The sequence below is a fragment of the Schistocerca piceifrons genome, chromosome 1, assembly GCF_021461385.2.
Source record: "Schistocerca piceifrons isolate TAMUIC-IGC-003096 chromosome 1, iqSchPice1.1, whole genome shotgun sequence".
Lineage (NCBI taxonomy): Eukaryota > Metazoa > Arthropoda > Insecta > Orthoptera > Acrididae > Schistocerca > Schistocerca piceifrons.
In genome coordinates this window covers 818,733,246-818,748,496 of record NC_060138.1, presented here as the reverse complement: position 1 = coordinate 818,748,496, position 15,251 = coordinate 818,733,246, and the positions used below count along the sequence as shown (strand labels likewise).

Here is a 15,251-nt window from a genome sequence, read left to right as displayed (position 1 = left end):
GGCTTATCTTCTGGAAAGCTGCATTCGAGAGGATTTTATCAGTTTTCGACTGTAATAAGCACAAATCTGGGGAGGGTGTTTTTACTGTCAAAATACGTTGGAGTCGTGGGATGTCAGAATGAACAGGCAAAGTCTAACAGTGCTGCTTTATCCTTGCTTGTAATTTTGAATTGATCAAGAAGTAACAATATTTTTAGGGAATGGATAGCTCTGACCATCCATCAAGGTAGGTGCATTGCATCTGGCGGTCAAATCTTAAATTTTCTCTGTGGATCTGCATCTACATGTATACTCCACAATTCCTCTGGGAGCAATATGTAGAGGGTTATAATATGTTCCTAGAGTTATCATTTAAAGCCAGTTTTTGAAACTTCATTAGAAGACTTTCTTGGAATAGTTTCCGTCTTATCTTAAAGAGAATGGCAGTTCCGTTCTTGCAGCATCTTGGTCAAAGAAACCTGTGATTGTTTGTGCTGCTGTTCTCTGTATACATTCAGTATCCTCTGCCAGTCATATTTGGTATGGATTCCATACACTTGAACAATATTCTAGGATGGGTCGTACGAGTGATTTTTAAGCAATCTCCTTTGTAGGCTGATTGCATTTCCCTAATATTCTATCAACAAATTGAAGCTTGCTAACTGCTGTACCCACAGCTTAGCCTATGTGTTCCTCCCACTTAAAAATATTACAGAAAGCTCTCTCAACTCTCAATAGTTGTCTCTGTCTGTTTCTTTTGTCAACTCAGTTTGGTAAAACTCAAGGAGGTTTAAGTTTCAGTATCAGCCAGGTGCAGTGCGAGCTTCTCTTTACAGCACTGTATTTTTATATGGATTGACACTTTACCTGTTATCTCAGAACATTTCGAAGAGTGGGATATTAGGATTTGCTGTCAGTTGAGTGATTTTTATTTTGAACGCGCTTCCTAACACTGTCATATACATGATGGTGGCAAGCAAAAATAAGAAGCATATGGGCACTGTTGATATAACCTCTATTTGAAGTTGTAGTATCACAAGAAAGATTTTGCACTATTGACTTCAAGATTTGAGTGTTTGATTGGGGTCCAAATAGCCTGGAACAGTTTGCATCCGGAAGAGCTTTCCAACCTAGGCATAATAATAAGTTGTTCTTTATTTCCATATGAAATAACTGTTGAAAGATGCTAATCTTTTTATCTCCAGTCATCTAAACCAGGCAACAGTTTGCTATCCCTGTGAACAGTCACAACTAAGTGTTGGGACTAACTGAAATGAAAACCATTGATTCATTCAGTTTTTGGGAAACAATTGACTCGTTCGGTTGGAGTTGTACATATCAGTTGAATTAGTCACTCATTCTTTTGAGTCAAATGAGTATGTGGAAGCAACTGAATGAAAACAATTGTGTCAGTTGTTTGTAGTTTTACCTGTCTGTTGGATTATTATTAATTTATTTTTCTCAAGTGAAAGCAGTTGGTGGGAACAAGATTCAACACCATTATAGCTTTGCGTATTGACTGAATTAGTCATTCTTTCTTTTCAAGTGAAAACAGTCAGTAGTTTTTTGGTCAGTTGAACCACATACTCATCCTTTTAACTGAAACCACTCTTTAGTGTTTTTGCTGACTGTGAGCTATCAGTCATTCTTCTTAGTGAAACCAGCCTACAATACTTAAATTAGCAGAACTAAAGCAGTGCTGCATTATAGTATCAGAGGGTGGTCCTAAGTGAAGATGTATCTGAGGGGTATGCCAAAGTTTTAAGGGGGGGTAGGACGTCAAACGGGCCGACTTGGAGCAGGAGAGGCACCACAGGATATTTTAATTTCCACTGTCTATACTTTTACAAGTAAATTCATAAGACTTTCTCAGCATGACCAGGAAGGATTCAGGATTCACACTCGTAGCAGCGGAAATTCAAAAACATAACAAAATATTTTTTTTTTTTTTTGTTTTTTTTTTGTTTTTTTTTTTTTGGTGAAATTTCATCATTTTTTCACTTACTATTGGCTGCATGTGTTGCTATAGGTACACTTTTCTTCATAAGTAAGAGAGACTGTTTGATGAATTTTGCACAGCATACAAACCATACTTACAGGTGTCTGAAACTCTAGAATCTATTTAATTTATGAAAAAATCAATGAGTTGTTATGTTTTAAACTTTATGTTTAGAAAAATATCAAATTTTGTAGTTAATTATCTCAATTTTTACCACAGTTTTTAATAGATTTGGAAAATTCTAGAGTTTCAAACATGTAGAATAAAAGATGGATTTTAAGAAAATACTGTGCATTTCTTTTGGGGTGACCCTTGTATGTGCAAAGCTTCAGGTTTATCCTAATTACCTCTGGAAATACGAAAAGCTGAAAGCAACACAATTTGAGCGTCTTTTTTTTGCTTCAAATTATGCATATTAAAATTTCTCAGGAAATATTTTTTTTTATGAGAGTGCAAAAAGTTGTACAAGATGGTCTAATTTTGTTTCTTTCAAGAAAATATTGCTGGAGACATTAAAGTTGGTGAAAACTCGAGGGTATACTGTTGATAGCTCCACTCTGGCTCAAACAAATGTCTGTATCTACAGAAGTATTGAATTAGAGATAGTGAAACTTTACCAATGTTTGTAGGGAACATCTACGTTGACCCTATAGGAAGTTCATCAGTGTCATATCCAAGTGTCTGAATGGTAATTTCAAGAATAAACACTGAATCTTTCATACTAAACTGGTACCTACCTATCATTGTTACCAATTTTGGAGTAATGAAATTTTTTCATGTAGTTGTTTTACAGGTGCCAAGTTGTATGCTCTTGATCAAAATCTTTTTGTAAATGTATGTCATTTTCACTGGAAGGAGTAGATGAGTTGTCTTGTAAAGGTTCATAAGATGATGTTGAAGGAGTTGGCGTGGAAAAATTGCTTTACTCCTTCAATAATTCTGAGGTGCACCCTTTCCTGTTCATTAACCAGTTTTTTGTCCACTCCAGCTAAATGATCAGGCCAACCTGGCTCTTTTTGTCATTGTAAGAAGGTTCTATCTTCATTTACTTTCATTAACTGAAGAGAGTCAAGTGGGGATCCTCGGGTCACTTGACGTAAAATGACCAGTAACCACTCGCTGTATACTTGAGGTTTTGATTGATGAGTAGATCGTAAACAAGATGGGAAATACTGTGAGTTTTTAAGCACTGTCCTCCTTCAGAGCTAGCCAACAAAAACTTCCAAGTCTTATTCTGGCAATGAAGCTTGACTGAGAGAAAAATTCACAAAATAGCACATTATACTCACAGTAATTTGATAGACCAATGAAAGACACAATTCGAAATAGGGCCTCTGGAGTAGATGACATTCTGTCAGAAGTACTGATATCTTTGGAAGAGCTAGCCATGACAAAACTATTCCCCCTGGTATGCAAGATGTATGAGACAGGCGAAATAGCCTCAGACTTCCAGAAGAATGTAATAATTCCAATTATAGTGAAAGTAGGAGGTGAGATTTGCTATTTGGGCAGTAAAATAAGTGGTGGTTGCCGATGCAGAGAATATATAAACTGTAGACTTTCCCTGGAAAGAAATTCATTTCTGAAGAAAAGAAATTTGTTAACATCGAACATAAATTGAACTATTAGGAAGTCTTTTTTTTAAGGTACTTTTCTTAAATGTAGCCTAGTATAAAGTAAAATATGGAGGGTAAACAGTTCAGACAAGAAGAGAATAGAAGCTTTCGAATTTGGGTGCTACAGAAGATTGGCAAATAGTAGGTGGATAGATAATGTAAGTAATGAGGAGGTACAGAAGATAATTGGGTAGATGATAAAAAAATAGTGGCACAGCTTGACTAAAAGAAGGGTTCGGTTGATAGGAAGCAGCAAGAGATCATCAGTTTAGTATTGGAGGGAAGTTTGAGGAGTAAAAACTGTAAGAGGGAGACCAAGAGATGAATATTATAAGCAGGTTCAAATAGATATAGGTAGGTCGCAGTTGTTAATTTGGAGATGAAGGGGCTTTCACTGGATGGAATAGAATGGAGAGCTGCATCAAATAAGTCTTCTGACTGAAGACCACAACAACAATAACCACATTTAAAATTTTCACGGACAACTACCTTCAAAGCAGACCACTCAGAATGTAACAGATTCTCATTTTACTTCAGAAAATGTGTCACGTCAATTTCTCAGAAGGAACCTTACAGTTACCCCTATCTGTTTATAAATCGGACAGTAGTAGTATCTCATTTATTTGTGATGGGGTTTTACAACCCTCTCCCAGAGCGATTTGTTTTTCTTCCAACAATGTCTGAAGCAACCTGCTGTTTTACTGTAACTGGAAGTATGATCGACTACTACTATTTATAACCTTAAGGGATAAAGTTAATTCAAACAGAGAGCCACCACCTATTCATATTGTACCGTGGTTCCATTAAAAAGCAGCTGAAAGGTGTCACATTGCCAGTGGGAGATCATACAAAAATTCAGGAAAACCGGTACAAAGAAACTGCTCTTAGTTGCCATCTCTCATTATTTCAGGCAGTTCAAATGATCCAAGTAGGCCACCACCTCGTCAAACTTAGATGGAGAACTCCTCCAAGGAAAGGCCTCTAAGACAGCATGTGATGTTGGGTGACCAAATGTTGTTCATCCGTTGCTTGTACTCTGGTGAAAAGTTGTGACTGTGTAACTTCCGATTCAGCAGTCAGTCACAGACTTTGTTACAACACTCCAAACTGAGATATGAGTTTTCCTCCAGTGTAGGGACACATTAAGGGCCCTGTCACACTGGGATGCCATGGCAGGTCTGCTGGCAGAGACGTCAGACAGAAGCCTGGGATGTGACGGAGCCTGACACACTGGGCGTGTATGTGAGTGTTGCAGTGTTGCTGGAAGAGTGGCTGCCACGATGTTCTGCCAACAGGCCTTGCCAGCCCTGCCAGTAGAATACGTGGTGGCTTACGGCTGCTCCTGTACCAGGATACTAGCAGAGCTGCTGTGCGTCACTTCCCGCTCACCCCTACCTAGTTTTCTCTGTCCACATGAGCGCTATGGATAGCTTTTACACTGAATCTTTTATCTGTCTGGTGTGTGTGTTTGTTTACATTACAATGAATGAAATCTTTGGTACACCAGGGGAAAGTTTAAACAATACAGCAGGTATATAGTAACGCACAAGTCACATAACTATAAACAAAAAATTTTACATAACAGATGATCTCCAATTTGTGACAGAGAGAGAACCTATGCCTTCTGTGTTGCATAATGCTTTTCTCTGGACTTTGCAAATAAGCAATGAATAAACGAACTAACACAGATGGAATGTGCTGTTGGAAGTCAGCCATTTTGAGAATTTTTGAAATTCTAATAGTTAACGATTGATAAAGTTGAAATAAGTTATAGACAAAAGCTAATTTGTGATAAATAAGAAGAGTATGGAAAAAGAATCATTGTTTAATTTGGAAAGGTAACTATGAGTTTATTTCAAGAGGTTCTATGTGTGTACAAATCCTGACCTGTTGCATGTCAGAATAGACATTCGGACAGATGGACTTGGAAGAAAATCCACGAGTCTGTACCTGATCAGAACGTTTCTGGGAGAATATTTGTTCATCACAAATGTATTTTCCTTCTTTTTGACTGAGCAAGATGCCTCAGTGGTTAGCACACTGGACTCGGATTTGGGAGGATGACAGTTCAAACTGGCGACCGGCCATCCTGATTTAGGTTTTCCATGATTTCCGTAAATTGCTTCAGGCAAATGCCGGGATGATTCCATTGAAATGGCACGGCCAACTTCCTTCCCCATCCTTCCCTAATCTGATGGGACTGATGACCTCGTTGTTTGGTCCCCTCCCCTGAATCAATCAACCAACCTCCTTTTTGAGGTTTCCTTTGTACAGATAATAGTACCAGATTCCAGTCTAGAGAGGCGTAATTGCATAGACAGCTTCTGAACATTTTACTGCAAGAGTCACATTATGGCAACGCTGTTTTGGGACTATGGCCAGCTGCAGATCATGGAAATGATCGATCCTCAGTCACAGCCTGTTCCTGATGCTCCACTCCAGTCACAACTACTTTACACCACAAAGAAAGAACATTTTACTAACTGGGATAGGGAGGTTTTCCTCAAAACCTAATTCCATACTGACATAGCACAGCTACATCTCTTGTTGCAGTAGGCGATGCTGAAGTGTTCGCTACATCAGACACCCTACAATTATTTGAAGAAATGAAATAGGTAAACAGGTGAGGCAGGTTTCCTATGTTTTGTCTAAAACATTTGTAAACAGAATTTATTTGTAAACTGAATTTATAGTAATAAAGTACTTTTTAAATAAAACTGAAAAAAAAATCACTTCTGGGTGTACTTTACACTTACAACTAAAACTGTAAATACTGCTGCAGACAACAAAAATAGCTACTGAGTAGACAGGCCATGAAAATCTTTTCTTCTGGTGAGATTACTTTCCTTATAAGAGTGTCCTTTTTCTTCAGTTAATCTCGACAGATCTCCACTAACTCATCAATTGACTCTTCTGACATTCTCATGAAACTGACAAATTTAACATTGTAATTTCTTAAAAATCAACGTACAGTGTGTGAAATAACCCTTTTGTTATGATCAGCAGTGAAGGGAAGTATCCAGAACTTCTTTTTCTGCATTCTCTTTTTATTTTGAACTTTCACACAAAGCTACTAGCTCTTCTACTGAGCTCAGACTGAGGGCATTCCTCTCACATCTCTGCTGGTGTCTTGTGCTGCAGACCAGAGCACTGCCAGCAGACTGGCCAGCAGACCTGCTGTGGTGTCCCAGTGCGGTAGGGCTCTAATTGTTCATTTACTGGATGACTGATGCATTTGATGACAGGCAGCTAATCTTTGAGTATTTATAACTGGTGAACATTCCACAACTTGTCAAAATGCCTCCTCCATTAGGGCTATCCTACGGCATTGTGGCCAGTCAGTGTTGACCTTTAGAGGTGCATAACAGCTAGTAAGTATTCTGCAGGTATTTATTGCTTCAAGTTCTAGGCATGGGATGTAGGCTGCCAGGAGAATAGACAATATACTTTGTCTTAATAGCAGCTGAATTATGTTGTATCCTACTGCAAATCAAAAGCAAATTGCTCAGTTCATCACTTATGTACTTCATCGTTATTCTGGTGTCTTGAAATCAGAGCAATTAAATGAGTGATTTGGGTCCTTGTATCCTGTGTTTGGAATGATGTGTGCACTACTAACCCTATAGGACATAAACAAGAATATTTTGAAAAAGATTGAAATGTATGAGATGATAATTAAGCTTAGTCTTTATACAGTTCTTTTACGCTGCACTACAGGTTTCTCAGGTGCCAATTACTAGGTAAGTCTGCAACTTTTTTTGATCAGTCAATAGTGTTGATTTGTTCAGATGCTCTTACTATCATGTACAAGAAACTTTACCTTGAAGTGGCAGGTGTGACAATTCACACTACTTTTTAGGTAATTCTTAACATTATCAAAAATCTGCACTATACTTCTCAGGTGTGCTGAAACTGCCTATTTGTACAGCACTGAATTATCTTGACCTTCTTGTAGTGTACCAGTCAGATCATGTTTCCATCAAATCTAATTCAGTCAGTAGTGCTTAAACTCTTCAGGGACAAATTTTTTTAATAATTTCGATTTTGACAATTATTTTTAACACTATATTTGAGATGTAAGGAAGTCGTTACAAATATAATTTTTCAACAAATGCTTCAATTTACTGTACAACAATCAAAATAGGAAATGGCCACATTTGTGTACAAGGTGCATAGCATGTTACATAATAGCAAATGTGGTGAAAACCTAAAGAGACCAAAAAATGTGATAAATTGTGGAAAAATTCAAGTAACAAGAAATTTTTCACATCATGTATTGTGGAAGAACTCCATACGTTCTGGGCAAACAGGAAACTTGCATTTTTTCCAAATGTATCTTGTTCTTCTTTTGCAGTTTTAACTTTGCACCTAGGAGGATTCTTACATTCCTTTTTTCAGGGTAATGGCCAATTCCATCCAGTCTTATATGTGCAGAACATCCAGTGCGTTGCCGTTTCTTCAAGTGAGCGTTGTCGGGGGTGTTTGATGGTCTGCCACGTTTCCTTTGCAGGCTTCTGAACTCTATAACTGCTGTAGCAACTGATGCCTTGAATTCCACAAAATAAATGTTTCTTTCAGTGTCTCTTTTGTAATGAATGCATGCATTTACTAGTGCAACGTTATAAAAGTGGAAAAAATATTCTCAAATAAAACTTCTTGCTCTTCATTGTGTGAGGGTAGTGTGCAACCATCCGGTCTGTCATGTCTACTCCGCCAATGAATTTGTTGTAGCATGCTACAGCATATGGCCTCTCTGTATCTATGCAAGCATGGTTCTTCACGTCCCATCTTGTGACAGTATCAGAGTATCAGTTGGTGTCCCTCCAGCGAAGGTAGATACCATGTGGACAATGTTTCTATCCACCAATCGCACAACTGTAATATTGTCATTAGAAGTAGCAATAGACATTGAACCTCGACCTGATTTCATTAGAGCTTTGCTGTTGGTCAATTTACTCTGTGCACCCTTCAGTCTGTTTGACCTTATGGTTCCCAATACATGAATTTTCTTTTGCTTCAGATACAAAAGCAGTGGGATTGTTGTGAATAAATTGTCAAAAATGATCTTGTGATTCTTTCCTTCTAGCCCCTGGCACAATCTTACGACAGTGTTCCCAATAGGACCAAAGTGAGGGCTCAGTGTGTTATTCTGTTCCTGCCTTTTCCCTTGTTACATCTCAAAAAATGTCATGTATCCATCTGAGCTAGAGTGTACCCCTGCTTTGAATCCCCACTTTTAGGATTTAGACTTCATATACTTCTACCCTTGAAGGGGATAATCATTTCATATATAGTTTGATATTCAGAAGGAGTTACTGCCCCTGAAAATGGCTCTTTCAGTATGTTCAAAATGTGTTTCACCTTCACAAACATGTCAGTGTTGTTTTCAGGGATTTCGTCATTGTCCACAAAATGTAAATATGTTTTTATTTTCTCAAATCTCTGTAGTGACATAATGTCAGCAATAAGATCCATTCTCAAAGGTGGGTTACTTGACCAGTAAATAAGATAGTTTGGGTACTTTATGTATGTCATAATCAAATTAATCGCTAAGAAGCAATGAATTTAAATTACTGAGACAGAGAAATTGCATTCACCATTTGAAAAAGCATACTGTGTTGTCTCCCGAACTATCATGTCCAGTGCTTCAGGAGTAAATTATATTGCAGTAGTAAAAATATGGTGTCTTTTCTACTGAAGGATCACTATTACTTTTGTAAATGCCACAGAATGCAGGAATGTTACCAACGAAGTCATTGTACTTGTTTGGATATCATATAATACGGGGAGGAGAATTCGAAACTGTGGAACTTGTACTTGGAGTTGCACTATTGGTTTGCACTGTTATTGACTGAATTACACTATCAACAGCTAAATCACCACTAGCAACAATGTTATCACCAACAACACTATCATCATCAGAATCGTAATCAGGTATATGACTGTCTTCATTACTTTTAATTACGTCCAAATCAGATTGGTTGGCATCAGTAGAATCTAAAATGAGTAAAATTTCCTCTGGGCTCAATGTTTTCCTTTGATTCATTTTTGATAATGTTGAAAGAGAAAATGTAAAATAAATGGAAGTAACAAAATGACAAAAACGGTATTTTATAATTGAGACACTTGTGGTTACGTTGTATTTCAGGTTATGTTACCTATTGCATTGTGTCCACAAATGTGTATGTTTGTAAACAGTCGATTTATACAAAATAGTTCCCAGATATCACTGTTTCAACAGTAACATTATAATAATAAATGTTCAAAGCACACAATAAAAAATTGTAGATGAAAAATTATCCTGCAGAAAAGAGTAAATTATGATTTAAAATGCATGTACTGAACAACAGGCAGCCACTGACTATCCACAGATATAAAAACATCTCTCTCCATAACAGTCAAAGATAATGAACTAGGGACACGGTAGCCAACTTACGGGAACACAGTGGCCACAAATGTAACCACTGCCCATTACAGGCCCTCATTTTCTTCAATATATTAGCATTTCAACAAAGTTATTGAACTGACTAGATACAATCGACACCTAAAGCCATTTACTAAATAAAAAAAATAAAAAATAAAAAAACCGCTAGAGGTGCATGTGAAACTTATTAGATAGAGGTAGGTTTATGGCTTTTTTACACCATTTAAAGCAAATTGTGAGTTGTGAAAATGTTTTTTTACTTTTTGGATATGCTGACAAAGACACACTGACAATTTGTAGTTGTAATGGTTTTGCACATGTAAGAATCAGAGGAGGTAGGTACAAAGAGAAAGAAAACACACTCATTCCTCTGACATTGCAATTGCTGTTGCAACAAACCTTTCAACGCACACAGGTGGAGGACATTAACTGTACCGCCAATCTCTAATGTATAGATGTTTTTCTGTTTTATAGCCATTAAAAGACAGCAGTAGCAGTGAATATTTTTCACTCATTGTGGAGAAAATTATTTTTGTTGCAGAAGCAGACTCCGAAAACCACATATCCTAAAAAAAAAAAAAACTGCATATTTATGATTTTGACATCTTTTGTCCGTCAAGCCCCTCTGTTTCTTACATTAACAAGTTCAAATATTTATTCTTGTAAAATGTTCCACAGTTCAATGTGTGTTAGCACTGACCTGTTATAAATTAGGAGTCTTTCCTGTAAGCATCTTGTATTCTAAAATAAAGTATTTATTATTGTGCAATGTAAATTTATTTCTGTGTGTTCTTTCAAATTTATATGTGGTTTTTGTTTCAGCTCCTCCACCTGGCCCTCCACCGGGTGCCCCTGGTCAAGTGGGGCCTCCAGGGGCAGTGGCAGTCCCCCCTGGCGCAATGGGTCTTGTTCCCCCCCAACAACCTCATCAACCCCCGCAGCCTCCTGAGTTGCCCAGTGAGTGTCTTAGATTGTATGGCATAAAATTTATTTCCTTACACACTTTGAATTGGTGAAGGAACACTATATGTATTACACATTAATCTACTAGTTACATTCTTGTTGCATACCATTATTTTGAATTTCTTTCTTACACGTGTAAATCAAATCTTACAAACATGTTGGGTACCCGTATTCATACTCTACCAAAGATGCTTCTGCATTTGTCAGTGGCCACAATTGTTGGTCTCCTTACCACTCTGTAAAAGATGTCATCCTTAATTAATGTAAGTTATTCCTTTGCAAGAGTATTCAAGCATAGGGTACCTTACTTGTATCAAGTTTTTGTATTCTGTTCTCCATTCATTTTCTGCATTCCGCTGATTATCTAATGTTGAAAGGTTTATTCAGCCAGAAGATAAACCTCCTGCAGTGGTTTTTATTTAAGACTTTTGTGGTAGTATGGCTAAACTTATCCAGTGCAATATCATTCAGCCTAGCATGAGAAGAAACTTCCCACTCAGGTCTTCTTTCATTGCCAAAACACTAGTATAGCTTTAGAATGTAGGACTTTTGTTTGGGTCTCCCAAGCACACCTAATAACTGTCTATATATGAACATTCACAGCTTACAAAATAATCTTAACCGTGACTTTTCTGTTCTGTAAGGCTGTGGTCACAGTGGCTCCGATGTCAGTGGATACCACCGATGATCGACATCGGCCAGAGATGGCCGATCATTTCAAATCAGTATGCTGCTACATGCGTACTATTGAAGCTGATCTTATCTCCCAAACGTATAGACTTTGGATGACAGTCGGCGAAATTCAGATCAGTTTGTTTTCTTCGGTCAAATCGACTGATGTTCTCACATGCGAAATATGGAGCATGAGTAACTGATAAGTTTACTCCAAGAAAGAATGAGTTTGTGGGTTCCTGAGGATGAAAATATCATAATTGGGGTGTAGTTCAGAATCTATGGACTGAAATTGCAGATTTATTTGAAACCTCAAATAGGCAAAATGTTTAAGAGAAATTTTAAGTGTAGATTATAACCTCAAAAAATAATTTGTTCAAGTAGACTGGGTGGAGTATTGTATATGCTTATAGCTGGATCTTTTTTTGTAGGTTGTCATTGATTTTCTACAAATTATTATTACTGCTTACTGGTGTTTTGTACCTGTAGGGTAGTCATTCTGATAAGTAGTTTGCAAATGTGGTGTATGGTATGCATTTCCACTTTCAAGTGCTTTAGGTTATAAGAGTATTTTATGCTTATTTTTTACTCATGTGCTAAGTGGCAGTCATTGAATGTTAATTGATATGCAGACGTACAACTTTAAATAAATACAGTGAAATAGTGTGTTTATAACTTGCTTTTCAAGACCACCACGAATTGTCTCAAGTATCTAACAAAACATTTCTCTCATCATCTCATATATTCATAAAACTTGCCTTGTTATTCTGATAACAGAGGACTCAGTGTAAATTACTCGCCATGTTCTTCACGAGACAGGAAAGCGCATTCACATGCATTCGGTGTCTTAATAGCAGAAGCAACTACGCAAGACTCTTATCCAAGCACAGTGGCATGGTGCTATCCGCTCACTCTTAAGAGGTTGAAATCAAACCTACTTCATACATAGAACAGATTCTAACCTAACCTGCTTGACTGTGCCAAAACTGATGGAGGAGGTCGGACACACTATGACTACACTGTCGGGCAACGTTCTTAGGCGACATTGGCGACTGTGTCTGACGACCATTGCCGGTGACACTGTGATCGCAGCCTAAGAGGGATTATCAGCTCTGTCTCCCGCCAGCTTTAGGTCCCTTGTGGTTGAAAACCTTATAATTCACTGGACATTCCTTGATGTATCTGTGTGGTATTTCTTAACTTCCTTAAAGTTTCTTCCCTGGGCTGTTGCTGCATAAGTGACTAAATGAATTAGTCTGCCCTTGTATCACTCGCATGAGGGCAAATAAACTAATTTGTTGTCATGTTTTTAATAGGGGGGAGTGACAGTTTCTGTATTGTACTACATTGTAGCACAGCATACTACTCTGCAGCAGCCATATGCAATGGTTCTCAGGAAAATTGCATCAGTCGTGAGATTTTCATTATTATATGAATTTTGCTTCAAAATGCCAGCCAGTGGGTGACCTTCACAAACATTCATCCTGTTAATGAATAGAATGTGATGAGTGAGTGTTTTAATCATCTGCAGTGTGTTTTAAAAATTGGAAAAACAGGACTGTGCTGCAAAATAAAGGCCCCCCCCCCAAAAAAAAAATACCAGGGGCGGGGGGGGGGGGGGGTTGGGTGACAAGGAGAGAGGGACCAGGGGAGGGGGGGGGGGGAGAGAAAGAGAGGGGGAGAGTGCTTAATATGCTGTGCGGGAAGGCGCACTGATCAGCTTTCAAGGAGGAGTCTGTATATGGAATTGCAGAGCTTGGACACTGGAGAACATTGAAGTTTGAGATGAGTGTGCATTCCACTTTACATCAGTAAACTAAACATGAGTAGCACATTGTGCTGTTTGCACTACAAATTGGCTTCGAATTGTGTACCTTCTATGTCAATGCAGAGCCTGCATCAGCAGTGCTAAGCCGCAAAGCACATGAGGCAATACATGTGGTCATCTTTCAATTATTATAGTTGCTGCATGGATTCGAGCAGTAAGGTCCTTTGCTGATGTTCCAGGTGTGCTGTACACCACACCCTTCATACTACCCCACAGAAAATAGTTGAGAGGTGTGATGTCTGGCAACGGTACTGGCCACGGAACTGGCCCTCCTCTACCAATCCATCAATTGGGATATGCAACGTAGAGGCGATTCTGCACTTTGACGTCAGAGTGTGCTGGATGTCCATCTTGTCGCCACTACATGTCCACTCAAACATCTAGTGGCGCTACATCAATAGGGTACGCAAAACATCTCTGATAAATGTGGGGAAGAGCAGTCCTGTTAGTGTGTTTGGCCATAGATTTGGCCCATTGATACAGTCACCAATTATCCTGGCTCAGATGTTAATACCGACCCTGTGTTGGTGTTTTTTAATTGCCTGCAGATTCTCGTCCTCTCAAACATGCATGTTGCACAACTGTATAATATGCCATCTCTAGTAAATGTGCATTCATTCATGAGTAGCACCAAGCTCGGGAATTGTGGCTGGATTATGTATTGTAAATACCACTGCACAAACTGTACCCATCATGGGCAGTTCTCTTCCTGTAATGCCTGGACTTCCTGCAGAAGGTATGGATGGAGCCGTTGTTCATGGACAACGTGCCACATGGCACTTTTACCTGTGCGCAGTGCCTGTGCCATCTGCCAAGTGCTAGTGGCTGAATAATCGTCAAACATTTTCCGTGCATTCTCCACCAACTGTAGTGTTCGAGTGGAACATGGACAACTTGTATCACATTTCAGCACCTACCAGAGGACGGACAGTATACTGGATATAGTATTTGCAAGTACCAAGCAAGCGTTACTGCTTTACTTTACAGTGTAAACACCTCAGGCAGAAGTGCAACTTTCCAATTTCTCTGATGCCTTCCTCTATGTTCGGAATCATGAAATGGCATGGGGTATGTCTGCTTGGAAAATGTTCTACATACAATCTTGCAGCAACTGTCCCCTTGCAATCCGCTTTGCCATGTGAAAGCACCATGTTGGTCATTTCTGCAGCCATTACTGGTACATATCGCGGTGCTGTCAACAACATGGCAAACCACGGAAAGTCCTCAGTAGGATGAGCACAAGGGCTGTGTGAAGGAATGTGACACATTAGCGGGAATGTTTTGGGCTCTGGTCACCCATATGCAGTACACAGATGGCTAAAGGGCTGCATACCTTTTGTAATCAGACAATAAGACAAATCTGAACTGTCATAATTCTTTGTTCTCCGAGTTCAATGTCCTCCATGCCCAAGCCGTGCATTTCTGGATATGAATTCCTTCTTGAAAACCAATCAGTTTGCCTTCCCACACAACAACCTATGCATTATCAGTGTTTTTTTTTTTTTTTAACACCCTGTTGATCTAAGAGGTACTGTTGTTTGGAGTCCCAGTCCAGCTTATAATTTTAATATTGATGTGTTTTGCCATGCCATATATTTATTTCGATCTATAAAATATAAATTTGCCCAACAAAAAAAGTATTTGGATTTTTCAAGTATGTGTATGGAGAGGGGGAGGGAGGGGTTGCATGAAAGGCATTATAGAACTTCTATTATAGGCTTCTTCGGGATGTAGAGAGGACGTACAGGGTGTGTACGACCTGGGACAACC

The 15,251-nt window shown here is 38.6% G+C and overlaps 1 protein-coding gene across 2 annotated transcripts in view; it reads left to right on the top strand.

The window, feature by feature from the left end:
* The window catches only part of LOC124714218 (protein argonaute-2), a 216,240-nt gene that overhangs the window by 33,182 nt on the left and 167,807 nt on the right, over window positions 1-15,251 (top strand). For both annotated transcript variants that reach the window (XM_047243003.1, XM_047243004.1), the window contains exon 2: window positions 10,841-10,975. In XM_047243003.1, the coding sequence (XP_047098959.1) occupies window positions 10,841-10,975 (135 nt within the window). The remainder of the gene's footprint in view (window positions 1-10,840; window positions 10,976-15,251) is intronic.